The 22,508-nt window shown below is 49.1% G+C and overlaps 5 protein-coding genes across 5 annotated transcripts; 3 read left to right on the forward strand and 2 right to left on the reverse strand.

The window, feature by feature from the left end:
* Nucleotides 1-574: 574 nt before the first annotated feature.
* Nucleotides 575-3,361, forward strand: CI109_103663 (uncharacterized protein; the record flags this gene model as incomplete). Its single annotated transcript, XM_032001837.1, has 8 exons — nucleotides 575-1,840; nucleotides 1,904-1,948; nucleotides 2,017-2,236; nucleotides 2,298-2,376; nucleotides 2,438-2,968; nucleotides 3,057-3,105; nucleotides 3,165-3,247; nucleotides 3,313-3,361. 8 exons carry the CDS (start codon nucleotides 575-577, stop codon nucleotides 3,359-3,361), a joined length of 2,322 nt encoding a protein of 773 aa, XP_031864000.1.
* A 308-nt stretch (nucleotides 3,362-3,669) lies between these two features.
* On the forward strand, nucleotides 3,670-5,616 carry CI109_103664 (uncharacterized protein; the record flags this gene model as incomplete). Its single annotated transcript, XM_032001836.1, has 6 exons — nucleotides 3,670-3,954; nucleotides 4,049-4,168; nucleotides 4,245-4,299; nucleotides 4,352-4,432; nucleotides 4,500-4,805; nucleotides 4,871-5,616. The coding sequence occupies 6 exons, from the start codon at nucleotides 3,670-3,672 to the stop codon at nucleotides 5,614-5,616; spliced, it is 1,593 nt and encodes a 530-aa protein (XP_031863999.1).
* A 3,542-nt stretch (nucleotides 5,617-9,158) lies between these two features.
* CI109_103665 (uncharacterized protein) lies at nucleotides 9,159-12,697 on the reverse strand (the record flags this gene model as incomplete). Its single annotated transcript, XM_065967348.1, has 8 exons — nucleotides 9,159-9,461; nucleotides 9,524-9,837; nucleotides 9,895-9,971; nucleotides 10,041-11,064; nucleotides 11,113-11,350; nucleotides 11,403-11,507; nucleotides 11,558-11,627; nucleotides 11,715-12,697. The coding sequence occupies 8 exons, from the start codon at nucleotides 12,695-12,697 to the stop codon at nucleotides 9,159-9,161; spliced, it is 3,114 nt and encodes a 1,037-aa protein (XP_065823420.1).
* Nucleotides 12,698-13,768: 1,071 nt separating this feature from the next.
* CI109_103666 (uncharacterized protein) lies at nucleotides 13,769-14,855 on the forward strand (the record flags this gene model as incomplete). The annotated part of the gene is made up of 5 exons (XM_032001834.1): nucleotides 13,769-14,060; nucleotides 14,142-14,416; nucleotides 14,484-14,489; nucleotides 14,549-14,676; nucleotides 14,753-14,855. The coding sequence occupies 5 exons, from the start codon at nucleotides 13,769-13,771 to the stop codon at nucleotides 14,853-14,855; spliced, it is 804 nt and encodes a 267-aa protein (XP_031863997.1).
* A 371-nt stretch (nucleotides 14,856-15,226) lies between these two features.
* CI109_103667 (uncharacterized protein) lies at nucleotides 15,227-16,850 on the reverse strand (the record flags this gene model as incomplete). Its single annotated transcript, XM_065967349.1, has 3 exons — nucleotides 15,227-15,537; nucleotides 15,650-16,198; nucleotides 16,340-16,850. 3 exons carry the CDS (start codon nucleotides 16,848-16,850, stop codon nucleotides 15,227-15,229), a joined length of 1,371 nt encoding a protein of 456 aa, XP_065823421.1.
* Nucleotides 16,851-22,508: the final 5,658 nt, after the last annotated feature.

Here is a 22,508-nt window from a genome sequence, read left to right on the forward strand (position 1 = left end):
TGCACACTGCTGCTACAACTTACTCTGCACAAATCTTATTGTTTCGCTCAAACGCTCAAACTTGCCAACACAACGGCACACACAGACACACATTGATGGTATGGTGATTGTGCCTGGAACAAGGAAAGCCTTTCTAACACCCAAATCACCCATCCCACCGCGCGACGCGTTCTCCCCATTCCTCAATAGCATCGAGTATTATGGTATAATGTCTCATCTATCCTACTTATCTCTGGCTATCCCATAGATGTCATGGCGTTATACCGTCTACACCCTTCCTGCATAAGTATGTAAGTATGTAAGTATGCTTGCATTCACCGCTCAATGGGCGAGGTGTAATATATAGTTGACAGCACAGTACGACGAGGAGATCTGGAACTTTTGCTACCTGTACATGATTATACCTTTTGAGTTTCTCGGAGATCTGGTAAACCTCCGTTCCTGATAATAAAGTAAAGTCATCGTTTGTTACTCTTGGTCATTCGCGTGCCTCTGTTTTGATCTACATGCATGAGATAGCAAAGACCCCTAGAACACGCTTCGCCAACAGTGCTGCTCTCCTAAGAAGGCGAACATGGCTCGACCTCACCATCTTGAACCCGGCGATAGCGAGTCTGGGCGAGAATCTTCAGCCGACCCATTGGACGTCATTTCACATCAACCACAATCTGCACCCGAGTCTGACGAACTGGATATCATCTCGCCTTCTAGATCAACCGGCGAACCAAGTAGGAAGAAGAGACCAGCGTCTACCTCTACTTCCAGATCATCTTCCATCCCGAAGAGAGGTAGGACCTCACCTAAGAAGTCAAGAGGTATCTCGCAGTCCAAGTCTCGTTCTCGCTCGTCAGCCTCGAGGTCTGCTTCGCCAGTCAAGCGTCTTGCCGCCTCCCAGGCTCACACCGTATCGAGAGTACTTGAGGGAGTAGTGAAACAGAGGAAGGGCTGGGAAACACCGGGTGAAGAAGCAGAGAGTGGTGATGATGAACAAGGCGAGAAACAGGACGGCGACCTAGAATCTGACGCAGATGTCGCGGTAGCCCAATCAAACATCTTGATCGCAGACGGGGAACCACCGGTGGCCAAGACGGGGTCAAAGTCACAACAGGGAGATACTTCCTCGCCAACAGGAGCCTCCGAATCGCCTCTCGTCAATCGAAGTGCAGCGCCTGCAGAGGATATGGACATCGACAGATCGAGCCAGGCGGCTGGCTCGTTGCCCAGCGACGTGCTCAATATCATACCATCAGCGACGGTCGGTCCTATTGACGCTGCTTCAACAGATTCTGTGGCCGCAGTGAAACCTCCCTCGCCTACGACACTGGAAGCGGGGATCAAGCATCCCAGAGACGAAGATAGACTGCACTCTCCACATTACGCCACCGGGGAATCAGAACGAAATGCTGGACAGACAGATGTAGTTGCTGAGGAGGGCCGAGATATAGAGGCGACGAAGGACGAAATGATGGAAGTCGATGCGACCCAGACCAAGCGGGACAATCTGGAACATCACGAACTGACAATAGCCGAACCTGTTGAAAGCGAGGGCGAAGTGGAGATTGATCATATATCGAATCATGATGAAGGACACGACACCACCTCACACCCCGGCCACCACACTGTCGATTCTACGCCCGCTCCTACAAGCGAAGCACCGTCTCCACAGCCATCTGCAAGTGCAGCACCAAAAAGCAAGTCGGTCGCAACCGGCGGTGGGAAAAGCAAAGGATCGACAAGCGGTAAAGCGCAGATTAAGAAGGCAGCTACCGGTGGGAAGAAGAATGCTCTTGGAGGGTCAGCGAGTTCCAGCGGGCCGAAGAAGGGCAAAGGAAAGACCAAGGTGCGTTGAGTTGCTTTTATCTCGGCTCATGAAGGTTTAGATGACGGCTCATCGTTCGAATAGGTGGAGGAACTCAAAGGGACCAAGGCGAGATCGACCAGTGTCTCCGTATGTCCGCTTCCCCTTCCATCATCGTGATAACCGTTAGAAGGACTGATACTTAACCGCTTCAACAGGAATCGCAAGCCTCCCTCGACGTATCCGAAGCTTCATCAGGTGGTGATCCGAACGCAGTATACTGTGTCTGTCGAAAGCCGTATGATGAAGAGGACGAAGATGAAGGAATCATGATAGGTTGCGAAAGTTGTGATAATTGGTTCCATCCACCTTGTGTGGGACTGTCAGAAGAAATGGTGGATCTATTGGATGTGTATATCTGTAAAAGCTGCGAAAGGAGTGAGTGCTCCTTGCGTCATTCGAATGAGATGTGGCTAACGGACAAGTAACAATCGGGCAGGTACCGCACAACGAACTGTTTACAAGAAAGTGTGCAAGAGGGATGGGTGCAAGAAATCAGTGGCTGGTTCAGCTTCGAAGTGAGCTACCGAGAATTCTGGTGTCTGACGGGACGAGGAGCTGATTGACATCTTTTCATAGATTCTGTTCCTCGTCCTGTGCGTTCCGACATTCTCATTCGGTGATATCCGGCATGACCAACAAGAATACGTTGAAACAACTCGCAAAGACGTTCATCGCCTATCCTCAGCCCGACCTTGGCGTCGTCGTAGTTCATCATGATACGTCGACTTCCAAAACCGCCAAACTCGAAGCGACTGATACCGAAGCTTCGCAGCTTGCATTGGTTCAGAAGCAAATCGAAGAGGTACAACGAGCGATGGATGTCGTCAGGAAACGACAAGCGATCTTAGAAGCTGCAATCGAGCGATGTGAAACGCTTGCACCTGTACAACCGACCGGAGAAGAGGACGAAGACGAAGATCAAGGGAAGACCAAAGGGAAGGGAAAGAAGGGCAGAAGTGGAGGTGGTGGAGCAGGAAAGGGGGAAGATGAACCTTGCGGATGGGATAGGAGGCTAGTGAGCTCCGATGAGGAGGTGGAGGGCATGGCAGATGATGTGGAGGGACAACCGTGTATGGTCGGAAGGAGAAAATGTGATAGACATCAAGGGTAAGCTGTCCCCTCTACTCCCGTTCATCCACAAGGTTACAGAAGCAGACATACTAAACTCATAGCTAACACATTCGTCCTAAAACAGGTGGCAGAAAACGACGGCCGTCTCGCTTGAGGTAGAGATAGCGGGATTGGTGAGTGACAACCACTACCGCGTCGATCATTCGTGACGAATGCTGACCGATTGGTACAGAGTCGAATCCGGGACAATCTTACAGACCATCTTGAAAGGGTCAAATCTTCAGATGAAGGCAGAAAGGCATCAGAGCAAATCAGGTGAGTTCGGGTTTTGATCAATTGGTTATCGGCCGAAGTCGAAGTTGACCTTTGTGCATGGGCAGGACTGGGTTCATGGAGAAGCGGGATGCACTGAAAGGCGGAGGTGCATAGGTGGTCTGTGAATGCATGAGCACTACTGCTTTCTTGTTCTTGTACAAAGCACGGGATGCATGATGCGGTTGTAACATGGATATCATAATCTGAAATCTGAGGAATGCGGGGAACTGCGAGAAAGGATGACGTATGACGTCAGTCACCATCAATACCCAGTAGTAGTCCCCGCTTAAATCATCCCAGTTGCTGCTAGTTTGATGATGTCGTGACCACGAGTGCGGTAGATATATATAATCAAATCACTCGATCCGCTCTTCTTGTTCTCATCACAGCAATCACAGTACAAAGTAGAAGTTCGATCCGCGATGAACCGAACATTCCGTCTCCTCAAACAAGGAGCGTTCACACCTCCCATCCGTCCAACTCCTTCCACTCTCCCGACAAACCTCCTGCGTCCAACCTCGCTTTCATCGGCACGAGATCAGACCCCCGTCGGTCTGGTTCTTGCTCGTCAGCTTTTCGGGGCTCAGAGGGGGCTGGCTACGAAGCCGCCTGGTGGACCTGGTCCGGGGGAGAAGGGACCTTCGCCTGGGCCAAATCATGGACAAAGGGCCGAAGAGCAGAACAAGACTCCAGGTGCGAAAGAAGAGGTATGTACCATTCCGTCCTCTGATCAAACTCCTTGCATGTCCTACGTCAAGGTAATGAATGACACTGGCTTATGATCTGTCCTCCCCTCCTCAGCTCAAGAGCGTCACGAAGGACTTTGCAAAGATCATTGCCGGTGGTGATCCTCAATCCGCAGCTCTTGGCGCGAGGGAGATTTCAGCCGGTACAAAACATGGTAGTCCCACCGAAGACTTCGTGAGTCTCCCACCGATGCGTCGTTCGCCCTCAGAATGCTTAAAACAGATCCTGGTGCTAATCTTGATATCTGTAGTGGGACGTGACTAGAAGCTTTATCTCGGCCGTTCCTAAACCGGCATTGTACTTTGGTAAGCCAATCAGCTGGTACTATGTCCGCACGATGTGCTGACACTAACACAGGTCTCGCCGGTACTCTCCCTTACCTCGGTACGGCCATTTCGACCGTCGTCCTCGCTCGTGAGGCGTCTTTAGCCAGTATGGGTATGTTCTACATCTGCTATCTACTCGTGTCAGAGCGGAAGTCGCTGATCAAGACATACTCTTACAGCATCGAACGGGATAGCTCCCTCCGGTATCGATCTCACGACCGCCCTCTCCTACCTTCACACAGTAGAACACATCCAAGTCTCCTACGGTGCCATCATCCTCTCTTTCCTCGGTGCCATCCACTGGGGTATGGAGTTCTCCAAACTTGGAGGAGAGTTTGGTTATCGACGACTCGCATTGGGTATCGTCCCCGTGTTGTTCGCATGGCCCACTACGTTCTTGACTCACGGGACCGCTTTGGCCGTTCAATGGTTCGGTTTCACCGGACAGTGGTTCTTGGATCAAAGGGCAAGTCAAGCCGGATGGAGTGAGTGTGCCTCTCAGTCTGTGAATGTAGCAAGTTTATGGATGCTGACAAAAACTCGGCCGTAGCTACTAACTGGTACTCTACCTACCGATTCTACCTCTCTATCATTGTCGGTTTCTCTATCATCGGTACTCTCGCCGGTACCTCTTTCTACGGAGCTGGAGCCGGTGCAATCACCGACGCCAAGTCCCCCCATCTTCAACACACCACCGAACGAACATCTCCTCTTCGTCGACTCGACCGAGTGAAGGAGAAGAACGAGCCCGGAAAGAGCGGCAAGCTCTCCGGTAAAGTAGGTGGCGATATCGCCGTTGAAGAGGAGCAATCCGGTGAAGGGTTCTTGAAGTTGAGGAACAAGCAGAGAGAGAAGGAACAGAAGGAAGAAGAGGAGAAGAAGGCTCAAGAAGAGGCTGATAAGAAGAAGGAAGAGGAGAAAGCGAAGAAGGCAGAGAAACAGGATGAGAAGGAGGGAAAGCAGAAGGATAAGAGTCCGGATGGGATGAAGGACGGTACTGACAAAGAGAGGAAGAAGGGCGAGTCCAACGAGGATAAGGGCAAGAAGGATGCTCAGGAGCAAGACAAGGGAAAGAAGGGAGGCGATAAGCAGGATGGCGGCGAGGAGAAGAAGCAAGATGAAGGCAAGAAGCAGGAGGACGCCAAGAAGCAGGACGAATCCAAGAAGGAAGATGCTAAGAAGCAGGACGCTAAGAAGGATGAGGGCAAGAAAGACGACAAGAGCTCGAGCGAGAAGCAAAAGAAAGGTCAAGAGGAGAAAGGCGAAGCAGGCGCTAAGAACACCGGTATGCGATGAGCGAAATGAAGGCGTCTGCTCAATAAGGACAGTAACGATGTCGAGCTTGTATCTACAATAGAGGAGGGGAAACAAAGACGAGAAGATAACACCTGTAGCGTATTACAAAATGAATTGAATCATATAAAAGGTGTCGAGCATTGTACATCCCGTTAGTTCTTGTTCTTAGATCGAACAAGGGCTGCATTCAGCATACACGGCGGTGTCGACGACCAGCCAGGGTGCAAAGTATGGGCATGGCTGAGTGGTACATACTCGCTCCTCAGCAATAACCAGCGTTTCGACAAGGCATGATGAGATTTAACCCATGAAACATGCTGTCGACCCCTAATCTGGCGTGATCATAAAGATGAGCTCGAGGCCTACACCGAAGCGTGGCCTTCGTCTAGGTGCTGTGAAAAAGGGGCAACCTATTCGTTTCATGAGTGCTTTGTCTGCACTTACAAAGGTAATGCTGTACTATGCCCCTTTGATTGTCTTCCTTGTTGTAACAAGACTGAGAAGGCGATTCTCCCACGGCAGATGATGTCAAGTGATGTATTGTCCTAGAGACATGTTTCTTCACTGTCTCATGCCTGTTCAAGGCTGTGCCCATGAGAGTCCTGTGTTTGGTCTGATACACTCAAGAGGTTGAACTGGCAAAGCTGTAGGTGACTGCATCAGAGCACCCAGATACCTTCCAAGTCAACATTCCTGCTGTTATAGCCACTGTTGTCCTTTGACTCATTGCCCCCATGGTATCAGCTTTGTCATCCTTTGAGCCAAATCCCCTGATTGAAATGTACCATCCTTTGCCATAGTGCCCCTTGACAGAGTGGCAATCCTTTCTTCAACTGCCCCTCACTGGTAGCCATGTCTTTTCACGCCAATACCTCTGATGGAATGTGGGTATCCTCTGCAGCAATGTCCCTTGATACCACTGAATACCCTTTGTGCTATGTGTGTTCTTATGATGTTTTGACCAGTCGCTGGGAAAATAGCTGTCTTCAAGTCACCAGACAAGGGTATAAATCCCTTATTATCTCAAATAACCACTTCACTTGTTTTCTCACCAGACCAACCTAATTATTTTTCACTTGATAGTTCAGTCCAACAATCTGACCCTGTGTTACACTATACAATGTCTGCTACTGGGAGTCAGAGAGAGGAACCGCTTAGTAAGGTACCTTGCTTTGAATGTTTTGTGGCTGGGCAGCTTTGCGACAGGCAAACGGACAAGTGAGTGATAGTGCTGATTTAAGGAAAGACAGGGGGTTGCTGTTGGCAATCCTGCAGAAATCAGGATCTGGGCTAACATATGTTCAGAGGCTGCATCAGATGCCAAGCTTTTAACTTGCAATGTGGTCATAGTCCAACTCGCAATGATATAACATTGCACAAAAGGTTGGAGGAAAGAAGCAATCGACGTTATGACAAAATCCGCCTGCAGCAGTGAGTGTTCGGTCAATATCGTGCGGATTATGCCACAATCGCAAGCACTTCTGGATCCTATCGATTGGTGAGATTGCCAAGAATCCAGGAAAAGCCTTTTTTTTCTGTGCATTGGATGATTGCATCCCATCCTTTTTTACCTCATTCTTGTCTCTTTTCAGCCAAGCAGTTGGGTGCAGGGTCGAATGGTAGCAGGTTCATTTGCCTCATTGGGATTGTGACTGATACACTCTCATTTCAGACCAGAACGGTATGCATTACCACCAATACAACAGAGGTGAGTGGGTTGACCCTATCGTCCCAATGCCTATGTGACAATTAGACCTCATTCCTGTCTCTTTTGAGCCAAGCAGTTAGGTGCAGGGTTAAATGGGAGCAGGCTCACTTCCCTCAATGAGGTTATGGCTGATACAATCTCTTTTCAGACCAAAACAAAATTCAAAAAAACCACGAACCAGCCGGCAAGGCTTGCGTTCCAACAGCGCAGGACTACAGAGGTGAGTGGGTTGACTCTATCAGCCCAAAGAGTATGTGGCAACGGGCTAGCAATTGCTCGGATGAGACCGTCTCTGACTTCTATTGTCAATCATGTTTGTAGAGACCAAGAGGAGTGGTCTTTCAAGGATGTTCTGGATGATGATCCTTTCAAGACCAGTGAGCCAGCCGGATCTTCCAGCACAAACACTGCAGTCACCAGAACGCAGTCCTCAAGTGGTAGACAAAGAGGCTCCACTTCTGCAACTCGGGACCAACACTGGGCAATTGATCAACTGCCCACCTGGAGTGAAAGTGCAACACAGACTTCCTTCGCAGACACAGGCTATCACAATGATACTCCCGAACCTGGTTTTGTGAACCCACTAGCACTCCTAGCACCGCCCACTTCCGCAGTCACCAGCTCATCTCAGCCACCCCACCAATCTGTCAAACAGGGTCAAGTTCAAAAGACGCCTTCTGCAACAGGCAAAAGCCGCTCGTCAGTCACCCACTCTGGCAAGACCTCATCTGACAAAGCAGATCGCAGAAGGCATAGTGACAAGGAAACCTCTTCTTCCTCATCCAAGAAGCGTTCAAGCCACCATACTTCATCCCGTCCAGCCACCCAATTGCCTGCACAAGATCAAATTACAAGGTCAGCCTACCCAGCACACACAGGAGCCACCCAGCAGTCCACTTATGGCAGTGATTCTCCACTCAGCTTACCTTATGCAAACCAAGGCTCAAGTAGCAACCAAGGCTCTCATCAGGCACCCACCCAATCTTTTGCACAAAATCAAGTTTCAGCACCAGCGTATGCACCAGCTTACTCAGAGCAAAATGCCTACCCTAGCAGTTCTTCAAGCATGGGGCCTGCTTATGCAAGCCAAACCCAATCCCATTGGCAAAGCTCTTTTGGGTCACCTTCCCAATCTTCCACATCAGCTTACTCAGCTGGCACAAACTACCCATCTTTGCATGTCAACACATGGACACAACCCAGCCCTGCTATGGCAGACTACAGCCTGAATAGTTGGCAAGGCTCATCATCTCAGTCAACAGGCCAATCCTTCATGCCAACATACTCATCAGGCACAAGCTTTGCACCAGGCAACTTTCCAAGTAGTTCTGTCAACACCTATGGACAAGCAGGTTATACAGGTGCAGTCGAAGGGTCATTTGGTGGGGCTGACTCATTGCAGTCATCTGGATCCAGAATTCGTATTTCTACGCAAGATGGCAGGATATCTCTCAGTCCAGATCCTGAGGGATTCGAATTCAACTGACCCTTGACATCCTGAATTATACCATTCAGACTGTTAAAGGTTTGTTAGCTTCTGCTTTGGTTGTGCTTATCGTTTGAGCTGGGGTTCGTGATGGAGAGGAGAAAGGGAGTCTGAGAGGTTTATTGATGCTTTGGTTACGCTTTGATTACATTCCCTAAATGCAGTGTTTTTGATGGATTGCTAGAAATTTACCCAAAACCTTACTTTATGTCCTGATCACAAGCTCGCGCAAGAACCGGGCAGACGAGCTATGAGTACGGTCCACCCTCATTGATAAGATTGTATTGACATATCGCTACAGAGGTAAACAATCTACAAATTCCTGTCCGCGCTGGTTTCGCACACAAGCTACCCAACCAACCCTCTCGCTCTTTTCAGCTCCCTCCCATCGCCTCCTGCAGCTCCCATGTCCACTCCTCCCATCGAGGGACCGCCCATACCCACCAAGCCTTGATTACCGTCCACCGTACCATTACCATTACCATTCGGATTCGCAGTCGCGGTCGGGTCCCACTCGTCATCGTTGATAGCTTCAATGGATCGTTTTCGATCATTCGTGAAGGTTGCAGATGAGCCGAAAACGACGCTGGTCCCGATCGCACCGTTGCTGATTGTAGACACGTCCGGCATCGTTCCAGTTGCAAGGAATTGCTACGACACGGAAAACAATGTCAGCGTCGCGATATTTCAGTCTCGGAGAGAAAGCTACCCACTTGAAGTACAAGTTGATACGTCTCATCACTCCACCCTGTCCCTGCTAGGGGATTTCTGAACCCTTCCAACTCTCCTCCAGCCGCGGGGATTACACCCGTTTCCTGAATATTTGCAGCAGTGACGGCCAGCGCCTCTTCTACGTGTTGGTCGGAAAGCGGTGGTAGTCCCACTCCCACAGGGATGAGCTTTTCGTAAAGCTGAGCATGTCGTAGATGAATAAGATGTTTGTCCAAGATACAGAAAAGATGGTGTTTCGTGAATGGCTTCGCTAAGATATCGTTCATTCCCGATTGGAAGTACGAGTCGACATCCTCTGCTCAACGGAGCTCGATTAGCACAATACATGATCTTATGGTCAGTACCAACTCACGAGGCTGTGCGTTTGAGGTCATCGAAATGATAGGGGTGTAGTTGTCAAACTGTCTGATCAAAGAGGTGGCCTTTCGTCTGGGAGCAGTAGAGCATATCAGCAATGTGGTCCGTTCCAAGTTTTGCGAAACATCACATCCAACTCACCCATCCATATTGGGCCCGAAGAAAATGTCCATCAAGACCAGATCATACTTCGTCCTGTTCATCTTATCTACCGCACCTTGCGCATTCTCCACAGATTCAGTCTCACATCCAAACTTCTGCAAGAACTTTCTCGAGAGCTGTCGGTAAACCACATCGTCCTCCACAATCAAGATCTTGGGTTTCTGAGCCCAGTGGGGAACAAGCTTGCTCTCCTTTTCCTTGTCGTGGTCGCCTGTACTTGTTGAAGCTTTCTTGGGACGAGGTGGACCGGCTTTCTTGAGAGAAGGATTAGATACGGTAGGAGGGATAACGATGCCGAATGAAGTATGCTGAAGGTTCGGTATCTGACTTTGATCCGCAAGAGGTCCACCTTGCGTGGGCATAGTACCGCTTTGCTGAGCCTGCTCTTGCAAAGCCGATGCGCCATCCATCGTCTCGGGGATAATCTCGCCTACTCTGGCTGTGGGGGCAGTCCCGTTCGCTTCGTACATCAGTCTCAGAGCGACACCATCACTCGACTTCCGGTGATAAATCGGCAAGGGGACGGTCGTTCCCTCCGTCAACCAAGCAGGAGTGTCGGCAAAGACCGGAGTGACGCCAACCGGTCCACCCTCATATAGTGTTTGCATTTGACTTGGCAGCTCGATGATATCGTCGTTCTGATCTTGAGGCGCAGAAGAGCTAGCGGTGAGTCCGCTTGATGGACCGGATACGTTGCGCAAGCCGGAAGGCTTCCCGTCGGTTGGACTGGGTACACTGATGCTCCCTCTACTTCCTGTCCCATCCGTACGCGGCGAAGTCTGCGCTAGGGTGCTCCCGTTACTGAAGGTAGGTGGATAGTTCCCAGCGTTGTTGAAAGTATGACCCATGCTTGGTTGCATTGGAGTAGCGAAAGACACCCCTCCCTGGGGATTGGCGGTAGCTGGGCGACTCATCGGGATGCCTTGAGCAATTTGATCGAACGACTGGAGAAGGTGCAGAACGCGAGGTGAGTTGCCATCACCGGTCGTGGATCCGTTGGCTTCTACTCGAAGTGTCAGTGCCTCCACAAATTTAAGACATGACGGCTTACCTTGCTCACTTGCCGCGACATGGCTGATCAGATCCCTCATCAAACCCATCAGGCCAGATTCCCTCGCTCGAGCTTCTCTGACCTCTCTTATCGCAGAGACGAGATCGTCCTCAAGTCTCCCAATGCGATGTTCCATCAGGTTCATCCTACTCATATCTTCCCCGCTCAGACCAGTACCCTTCGGTGAGCTCTCCTCGTTCTCCCCACCCCCGCCTTTCTTGGGACCGACCGGCTTTCGCTGAGAAGATGTCAGACGAAATTAGACAAGAAAGAAGGCGGACTGAACATACCTTGATGTTCTCGAGATCTGCTTTACCACCCGCCTGGAAGCTTGGATGTTGGAACTCCCATACGTTTTCTTTGATAGTACCGGTTTCCTCATCAACGTGTTTGATCTGCGTTGTCCATCAGCGACCAAGCGGAAGCCGTGAATAATCAAACGTACCTTTGAGAAGCCATACTTGTTCAGCTGCCTGACGAAGCTAGAGAAGTTGGAATGTCGGAATGTTTGAGGTCTAAGATCGGGTCGTAAGTGAGCATTCCGAACTCACACGTACATGTTTGTAAGACTAATCTGATATGAGAAGCAAGTCCAAACTTACAAGACCTTTGTCGTAAAGTCGTTCATGTCCCACACGACAAAACTCGCTCCACCCTGACCCCACCCGACCGAACCTCTTTTCGCACCTTCTCCTCTCCTCTTTCCAGCCGGAACACCTTTACCGTATTGCGCGCTTTCTTCCTCCAACATCTTGTACAGCTTCTTGATGAATTCCGATGGACCTTGTTGTTGATTTCCTGCACCGGCAACTCCACCGCTTCCTGTTCCGGCTCCAGCACTTTCGCTTGCGGTTGACGGACGACGCATCTTCTGGTCATAGGAATGTGAGACGCTCAAAGGGATACTGGATAATGCGGTCTTGCCATTCGCCTGTGGGATTGGCGCTTGTGATTGGATTGGAGGGAGTCCACCACTTGAGCTTGGGGGTATTTGACCGGATCCATGTGTTCTTCGTTCGTTGCTAACTAGATCTTCTAGCTTGACACCACCTCGACCGATCGGAGCGCCAGGTTGGACCGAGGACCATCCGACTCCGACACCGGCACCAGTGGCGAGAGGTTGTTGCTCCTGTTGTTGCTGCTGCTGTTGTTGTTGTTGCTGGCGAGCACTGATTGGTTGTGAAGGTGATGATCGATGTGATTGTGTAGGTTGTGCGTAGGCTTGATAAGGATCTCCTCCACCACCACCGCGCGATGGTCCGGCAACGGCATTATGATATCCCTCAACAACGCCACTGCCTTGAGACGGCGGTGGCGGTCCGCCCATCCATCCTCCGCCCCCACTCATCGAATGTTGATGTTGCCGCTGATATGGTGGATACACATTTGGGTCGTTACCGTTGGCTGTACCAGCCGGAGGAGGAGGGGGATAAGCACCTCCTTGGGGAGGTAAAGCGTGAGGATGTATATTAGGCGGAAGGTGACCTGGTGGTTGATTGGCATAGAAGTTGTGCGTCTGAGGGGGAGGCGGGAGAGGTTGTTGAGCGTAGTGATTGGGCGGGGGTCCCGATGGTATTCGAGACATCTCGAGTGAAAAGACTTGACAAGTCTCTTACCAAGCAAGACTGGTTGTCAACGGTTAATAAATCTGCGAAGCGAGTTGCAGTTTACTTGACGTCGTGGTGATGATCTTGAAAACGGGGATAAGGCGAGGTTGCGTCTCTCGCTTGTGTATTACTGTTCGGCGTGGACGAGGCCGATACGATTCTTGATGGATGTGTGTGTGAGATCCGACACACCGGGTAACAAAGGCGAGATGTGTTGCTGCGAACCTCGGTGATTGTCTCGTGATGTCGAGCTCCGCCAAAGCACAGCTGTGCGCGTGTATGCAGGCTTCTGCTGTCTTGTCAAAATAACGATGAAACGAGACTGAGCACAGTGTAGAAACGATGAGATGATGACGGAGATGTGATGTCAGGGATCGAGTGTGGATGTAAATATTGCACTAGACGCTAAAATCAACGTGTACAGCTATGCAATAGCGCTAGTGGACGAGTGGACGACTGAATGACTTGAACGGACGATGATACAAGCGGCGTTCCCCAGGTTTGTGTTAAATTGCTTCCGCTATTTTGCATGCATTATTATTATTGAAAGAAAAACTTTAATTACAGGAGTCGCCCCTCTATTAGCAGCTGCCACATGAGATTTTGTAATGTCCCATAATCAAACCTCGATCACACACCATTACGACTCTCTCACTACTCTATTCTAGTTGCAATTTCATCAACAGTCAACTTTTCATCTAACTGGTTCTGCTGCTCCCATTCCGCTCCACTCTACAACATGCAAACATGCAAACAGGCAATGTTCATATTTAGACAGCTCGTACTACCCCCAAGAAAGGCACAGGGGCGCGTAATGTATCTCTACATGACGGTGGGACCATGTATGAATACTCGTATGCTTGTTACATTCCAGTGAGAGTGGACAGGTAACCGGAGACAATTTGGTTCTACTGGAATGGGGTATCCATGATGACGTAACACATCCGCCTATCGCTATCGGAATCCAGCGAAAGTGTATCTGTGTCATTGCCGTTGAAGTGATTCCAGTCATACAGACTTACACCCATACCGCCATTTCCACACACACCATGGCCCCTCCCTCGTCCCCTATAATCATCCTCACCGGCGCTTCTCGCGGTCTGGGTCTCAGCGTCCTCCGTCTCCTTTTGTCCAAACACAACGCCCGAGTAACCACCGTTTCACGTTCGCTCACGCCTGAGCTGCAAAGCGTTCAGAAAGAATATGGAGATGAGAGGGTGTTGATTGTACAGGGCGATGTAGGGAAGGAGGAGGACAATGCGAGGGCTGTCAAGGAGACCGTAGGGAAGTGGGAGGGGTTGGACGGGTTGATTCTCAATGCTGGGACTATAGATCCGGTCGGTAAGTGCGCTGTTTCTTGTTTGTTTGACAATCTGGTAGATAACTCCAGTGAAGACCCATCATGCTGATACCTCCATATAGGTAAACTCGCCGACATCCCTACGTCTTCATTAATCCCATACGTCCAGACCAACCTCCTCTCCACACTCTACCTCGTCAAGCCCTCCCTCCCTCACCTTCGAAAATCACACGGTCGGATCGTCCTCGTCTCGTCAGGCGCAAGCTCGACAGGATATCAAGCTTGGGGATTATATTCGATGGCCAAAACGGGTATGAACAGTCTTGCGAGGACCATAGCGAGTGAGGAGAAGGAGAATGGGGTAGCTATCTGGGCTGTTAGACCAGGTATGGTTGACGTGAGTGGCTCATGGCAATTCATATGTGGCAAGAAGCTGATATTTCTTGTTTTTTCTGTTTGCTCAGACCGACGTGAGTTTATGTCTGCTACCACTAGCTCAATGTGCTGGATCGACCTGAGTACTGACTAGAGCCCAACCCCTTCTCGTCACCAGATGCAAGCATTCCTCAGATCCAACGGTCCGGGTCAGATGGCTGACACTGACATGGTCAAATTCCAAAGCGCATTCGAGAAGGGGGAACTCCTGCGTCCGGAACAGTGAGTGTTCCGACCATCCTTGCATATATGGCAAAGGAGTCGTAGAGTCTCCTTGCTGACTGCGAACCAAATTCAGACCCGGTGCGGTACTTGCTGGGCTTGCTGTAAATGGACCGCTGGAACTGAGCGGAGAATATATCAACTGGGCAGATGAGAGGTTACAAGCATTTAGAGAGTAGAGAGTAGACGATCATGCATGAGCATCGCATCGGCATATCTAAAGCTCGTCTAACATTCGACGTCTTCGAAAGTGAACTCAGGAATGCACAGAATGGTCCGGATCCTGGTCGGCTGACTTCTGGTCGTTTCTCGTAATGCGGGATAATCCACATGTCCAACCTTGCAGGCTGAGTTGGCCATCGTCGCAAAGTAACGGGCGAGTCTCTAGTGTCGTCAGGACGTCGTCCACGGGGCACACCTGGATGTACCTAGCCCTGATGATCCCTTGTAGGACTGAAAAGGTGCTGCCGTATCATTAGCTGGTTACTTCGCAGAACGAAAAATGAAACTCACCTTGAGAGATCGGTCACTTCGATATCTTGATCCGTCATCACCCCGCACCTTCCCCTCCTACCCACTCGGCGAACCACCTCACCACCTCTGCCACCTTCCTGACTCCCGCATCGCTCCTGCCCAATCTCAAATCAGGTCTCAACGCCGCATCCTCGGGCCAGATCTTCCCTTTCCCTTGACCATGCTGTTGTACTCCTCCCAGTCGGGGTTTGTAGATGTAATCCGATGTTGTGGCCGGTGTAGTGCAGCGTGGTAAAGTTCGAAAGAGGATAGTCATTTTGGGTGTATTGTGAGGTGTCAAGACGAGATGGAAGGGTTCTTTGGAGGTAGCGGGCTTGAACTCGATATCTGGCAAACAAAAAAGACAGAGTCAGCTCGTCCGGAAGGATTATGGCATCGCACACAAGCCAACAAGTCATCCGCTTTGAGGTTGTTCTATGCCAAGGTTGTGCTCACTCACTTTCGACGAGGACGACATCCCCTCGTCTGACCTTTTCATCTCCCCAATCTCTCGCACATTCATCCCACAACTTCACAGGACAAGTAACCTCCCCTCCCCCTCCACCGCGGTCCACATTTCCCTCACTAGCTGCTCCTCTAGTTGCAGACGAAGGAGGAGCTATCATGGTCCATTTCCCTATCCACAAGCTGCCTTCTCCTCGTCTGGCTCTTTCCTCCTTCCGCTTCCTCAAAACAGGCTGATCAACCCCCAACACACATATGATTAACGTATGTAACTCTTTTCCAGGTACATCGTCAACCCGTCGACCTCGGCGGAGGGTCGAGCGAGCCGACTCTGCCGGATGAGAAAGTAGCGAATGGAGGGTGGTAAGTCTCGTCAAGGGGATATGCCATCTTGGGAAATGAGAGACGGAGGTATCTCCTCCGCCATCAAATTGCGAAGGGGGGAGTTGGGAAGGGTATGACGTGGTCGTCGTTGTGTTGAGTGATGATTCGGAATAGGCAGGAGAGGGATCGAAATGGGGTAAAGCAGCGTCGAGGAGAGATGCTGAGGATAGGGTGAAGAGATGAGATGTGACAGACGGCAGTCGTAAGAGAGAGAAGTAGCAAGGCGAGATAGTCAGATCAGCAGGGGACTGAACTTTTAGATCAAGCACCGTCTTCAGCAAACTTGGAAGTGACATCTCACCTGACTGTCGGGTGATCCTTCTGGATCTCCGTCTTGATGTATCTTCCACTACCATCGCCTGACCAGAATCAGATAGATCTGTCACCTCCGAACCAGGTTCAAGGCCCCGCACCGCGTCGCCGTTGACCTTGCCATTCACTCCAAGCCCCTCATCCACCATACCTCTCGTCTCGTGTGATTGTTCATCTTGATCTGCATTCCCCTTCTTACCTCCCTCGTTGGCGATGTGAAGCGGGTCGTCCAACAATCCCCTCTTCCCGAGGATCGTACTCTTTTCCAAGCTCTCTACCGCACTTCCTTGCATGACCCACGTTCTCTCGCCCTCCAATCGCCCCCTCTCGCGCACGAGGGGTAGGGAGAACGACTCATTGGTTTGCAATGATGATGTCATTTCGAGATCATGCAATTTGAGCAATGTCGTTGCTTCTCCAGACGACGGTGTACCTTTGCTGTGTTGAGCAGGAAAATAGGAAAGGTCGGGCGGAGGTAAGAATACCCTATAATGCGTCATGATATACCGAGTTGCTTGGAGCTCGACATCGTCCAAGGCTGTCTTGTGAGAGACGTCAAAATCAGAATGAGTTGTTTTTGATCCTCGAAGTCGAAAAGTGAATTGCAAAACCGGTTGACGCGACTCTGATTTCTTCGTTTCCGCGTGGTATTGTGTGACCTAATCAGATAAGGGGTCCAGAAGGCATCCTATACTAAGCAGAAAAATGGGTATTGTGACAGGACTGGATATGTCCATGACATGTGCTCATGCGCATATGTGCAACTGATACAAGAGTGCTGGAGATAATGACAACTGGGCTAATGTTAAGCCAAAGATTAGTGAAACCTCCTAAGCAATGCATGACACGACCTCTCTTAGTACTATACCCAACTATAAACAAGCACTCCCTCTCTTAGTACTATACCCAACTATAAACAAGCACAACCTCTCTCAGTACTATACCCAGCTATACACAAGCACTCCCTGCATCTAGCGATTGAAATGTCAACGGTCAGCTTAGCACATGATCATGATTTGTAGAGACCATTGACTGTGTGATAAAGCAGCGTCTGATGCTAAACACCCACCTGTCGGTCTTGGAACTGCACGATCAGCAATGGCTCAATAATGATAATATTGATGGGATCCTCCGGTGAGTTGATCACACTGATCAACAAATTCTGATGGCATTGGCATTGAGTTGTCATCGATCCTGTACTCATCTGGGTAGGACGGATCCCTGTACGGATCCCAGAAACCAGGTGTGTTCTCTGTGACCATTTGGGATTCTGGCATTGCAGTGTCGGTTGAGGCAGATGCTGATGCTGAGCCTGTGCTCCTAAAAACAAGGCAAGTCAGTCCCATATCCTATCTATTTGCTGACAGTTTGAAATGCATTGCTGTGATCTGCCAAGAAAGCAAGCAGCCCGTTTTACAAGGAAAACATCTCATTTGACTGGGATACTGGGGTGTCTGATGTCAAGCGGCAACAATCTCACTCACTCTTCGACATGTGTTCCCTGGTCATTCTGGCTCTTTGTTGCCTGATCTTCAGGATAAACACACTCATGGCCCTTGTCACTGCAGTGCTTGCAACTGAGATGAAACAGGACGAATCAGCTGTGGTCTATTCATTTCTAGGTGGACCATGCCAACGCTCATCAAACTCTAGATTATTCAACCCCTTGTCTTGACAACTCACGGTGTTTGCTTGTCACAATGTGTGTGTGAGGAACGACACTGGGTGCACCTTTGCTTGGTTTGCTTGGTCACCGTCTTTGACTTGGATGCATGATCTGTGGTGGACTTCCTGTGCCTGCTTATGTAAGAACTAGAGGGCATGGTGGATCAGGTCAGCAATAGTGAAGTGGTGCTAGAAGAAAATCAAATGAATCGAGCAGATACAAAGAGATAAATTGTAGTGTCAATGTGAGTACAGGGATTGTGGAAAATGCATTGTGAATCAAGCCTAGACCCTCAGCTTCATATATCCCACTACTGCTACATACATTATTTCCTGGGCTGACGTTATAAAGCTGACAAAGGTAGTTGAAACACTTGTCATCTCGCATCATAGAATCAGTGAAGGGAACATCTTGTTCAAAACCCATTTGAGGGTGATGACATAGCACAGATGTGTCCTACCTTGCCTATTATGTGTCAGCTATTCTGGGCAATGAGGCATCAATGGTGGGTCCGCGTAGTGTACTTGTATCTGCCAGGGATGATCTGACAATGGATGCTAGTGGCAATATCAATGGAGATCAGTCTATCAACAGTTGTATTGCACTTTTGGTGTGCTGGCCATGTCTGACAACATTTGTAAAGCCAGTGGTGACCAGTCACACCATTTGAGCTCTGCATCATACTAGAAAGTCAAGCCGGCTGGAATTTCCTAGCGCTCCAATCTTGACTACCTGTACCCAGGGATGTTTGTCTTGGTAGTTATCGTTCATGATGATCCTGTACTAAGCAGAAAAATGAGTTTCATTCAACATAGATCTTGGTCTTAATAGTTGTCACTGTTTAAAAAGTACAAACCAGTTCAGCTGTCAGAGGAGCTGTGACCGTTGAACATCAACTCCCATTGCAACTCCTTATGATCATTGATAGAAGAGTTTAAGTACAAGTCAGTGGGCCATCGCTATCCTCAGTGTGGTCTGTAGTGTGTGGTGTAGATTAAGAACAATCAGAGAGTAACTCAGATCACCTTCTAACTCAACAGGTGTGGTGGGTACCTCACTGGAAATGTGCATAGATAACAAGAAGTTGGCCATGGTCAAGCCAAAAATTCATAAAACCCCACAAGCAATACACATCACAAACTCTCCTTTCACTTTTCCCAACGATGAAGAAGCAATCACTCCATCTAGTGGTCACAATGTCAATGGTCAGCTTAACACCTGACTGTGACTTGTGGACAGCATGTTTTTTTGAGATGATGTGTAATCTGATGTGAAAAGCCTACCTTGAAGGGGTTCACTTGCGTGATAGACAAGGTCTCATGGCTGATAGGGCTATTTACCCAATTCAGCCATCCGATCATCAAATTCTGATGGCATTGAGTCTTTCCAGATCTTCCACCCTTCTAGGTTGTATACTGCCCAAAAGCTGGGTGGGTTTCCAGTGGTGTAAGTGGAGGAAGCTTGGGTAGGTAACGGCCTTGCAAAGCCGCCTCTCTGTGCCGCTTGGGCAGAGCGTGTGACCTGGGAGGCATGCAGTGTTGGGGTGGATGTTGAAGAAGGGTCAAATTGAGGATAAGGAAGGTGCACCACATTTGGGTCCACGTGTGACACTGTGATCATTGGTGAAGCTGCAATTTGAGGGGAATGTGCTGCAGAAATAGATGGGGAAGGTGAGGTCAAGGTCCCGGTGGGGAAGGGTGTAGGAGCTGGGATCAAATGTGACACTGTGATAGAGGGCAACATCTCATTGGTTGAGGATTCTGGCCTTGAAACATTGGTTGTGGCAGATGTTAAGCCTGTGCTCCTAGAAGTCATGGCAAGTCAGTCCCATGTTATAGCTGTCAGCTGTCAGATTGAAGCCTTTTCCTGGAAGGGAGAAACCTGTCCCCAATAAAAGGATGTGATGTTTCCAGATTGGGGCAATGGGGTGTTTGGTGGCAAGCAGCAAGAACCTCACTGACTCCTTGCCATATGTTCCATGGCCATTTTGTCTGATCATTGCATGATACTCAGATTTGGTAAGATATCTACAATCATGACCATTTCTTGTGCAGCTGCTGCAGCTGAGACAGGATCAATCAGCAGAGGCATGTTAATGTAGTGGGAAAATAGCACTACCATTCTCTAGGGCCCTTGTACCAATCACTCACCTGGGTCTCTTCCTATCACATGCTTGCTTTGTCACAGAACACCCGGCACAGGCTTTCATGAGTGCAGGCCCCACTGTTGTTGCATTGGATGCAGGATCTGTGGTGGACTTCCCAGATCTGCTTTGGGTGAAAACAGTGGACATGGTGGTTTTGAGCAGGAGTAGTTGGTAGCGTCAGAGCAGGAATAAATGTACCGAGCAGATGCTAATCTTTAAGATATAGCGGATATGTAATAGCAAAGAGGTAGGAACCTGGACTTTGATTTAGCCCAAACAACTCAGCTTCATATACCCTCCTACTGCCGTGTACAGGATCTGCTTGGAAGGCTTTTTAAAGCTGGACAAAGGGAGTGAAAATATTTGCAATCACAAATTGCAGAGGAATGAAAGGACCTGTCCAGTGGAAGACCAATTGAATGGCGATGACATCGCAAGGATTTGATCTAGCTTGCATAATTTGTGTCAGACAACATGAGCAATAAGATTACAATGGTGGGTCAAAAGAGATGAGCCTGTATGCGCTAGATGTGGTAAGACAATGGCTGCTAGTGGCAATATCAACAAAGATAAGTCTATCAGGAGGTGTATTGCATTGCAGGAGGGCAAGACCATGTCTGAATAACACAGTACATAGCTGGTGGCCTGTTGCACCATTTGAGCTTTGCACCGCCCTTAACAGTCATAGTTCTGTTAGGACTATCAATTCCCACCATATGCATCCAAGGATCTTGGTCCTGGTAGTCCTGGCCATTATCATACATGACATTGTCCTTTCCTACAACTAATCCAGATGGAGAATATACAGTTGCCACTGGATTTAATGCAATCAAGCTTTGTGTCAATGTACATCACTACAATCAAACAGCAAAGAGTGAGAGGAATCGATTGACAAAATACCACAATTTTGTTTCAACTGTATATAATTTAGTCTGCGCAAGAGTCATATGAGTCAGAGCAGGGGTAGCAGAGGCAATAGCCTATGTTGTTGCTTGCTTGTATCATTATGCACATTATATTCTACCACGGTCCTCTTTTACTCAACCAAAGTCAAGAAGTGTCAAGATCATGTCCAGTGCATCCACTAATCAGTGGAGCACAGAACAGCAAGTCAGCTGTCTTCACATCTCACATGCTTGAAAGGCTGTGCAAAGCGGAGTCTGCAGCTATAGACACTCACTAATATGTCATATCACTGACTATAGTGAGCAGCTAGGAGAGACAGGCTTCTCAGTCAATGTTTTCTTCAACTGATAGTGAGAACCAGGCTGGATCTTGACCAGGCCCAGTAGCTGGGTGAATTGTCTGTTCTCCAGGCTGCAAGTAGTTGAAGTCTGGAGCTTGGTTACGTGCAAATGACAGGGCAAGTGATGGACAGTTGATTATGGCTGGAGACAAGGAAGGTACTTGGATTGGTGTCAAAGGTGGGGAGAGGTTGTCCTATCAGACTGAGTGTCATACACATTCACTCACCTGCTTTTCTTGGCCACACTTTATACGCACTTTCCTACAATGAGTACAATGTGACCAGTGAAAGGATCGCTGTGTCTCCGATTTGGAAGTCAAGCCAGATAACGGCCCAGCCCTGTGTGTCGACAATAACGTAAGATTGCATCCATCCGTGTCTTGTACCCATCGTAAGCCAAGTAGTAAGCAAGGCAGGTGGGGGCACATGGTACAGGCAGGTAGAGCAGATGATAAGGTGGAGAGAAAGGTCACTCAAACAAGGGGCCTTGCTTCAACTTTAAAAACATCCAAAACTGCTCAGAGTTTTTGAAGGGTATCTTGTTATGTTACAGATAGCACAAACATCTCCTTCAAGTGAGTGCAGAAAAAGGTTGGAACATACCCCTTATACCCCACATGTGCTACTTCCATATGCATGCCCTTCTCATCTATCATTTGGGTGATCTTTGAATTGTGGTCTGTATTGCAACATTCTTTATGTAATCTAGTACATTGTGAACACCTGGAATCAAGTCAGCTCAAGAGTTGTCACGTGCAGACCTCTTGGTGGGTGGTCTTCCCTCAATTGGGTTCACTCACCTGGGCACTTGCAAGTCACACTGCATATGTCCCTTCCTGCAGTTGGAGCAGCTATTATAGCAAGCAGCTGCTTTTCTATAGCTTGAGCGGACTGTAGAGCTAGGAATGGGGAAGGAGGCACCATCAATCTGACATGAGGTGGATGATGTTGGTGTGTTCTTCAAAACTAAGTCAATTGGATCAAGGGTTGGCTGAAAAGATCTGGTAATCAACTTAATCGTGCAGTATATGTACACCGTCAGGGATGCAAATCTCCATAACACTTTCTGGCTGTCACAACACAAACACTTTTCCTGATCA

The sequence above is a fragment of the Kwoniella shandongensis genome, chromosome 6, assembly GCF_008629635.2.
Source record: "Kwoniella shandongensis chromosome 6, complete sequence".
Taxonomy (NCBI): domain Eukaryota; kingdom Fungi; phylum Basidiomycota; class Tremellomycetes; order Tremellales; family Cryptococcaceae; genus Kwoniella; species Kwoniella shandongensis.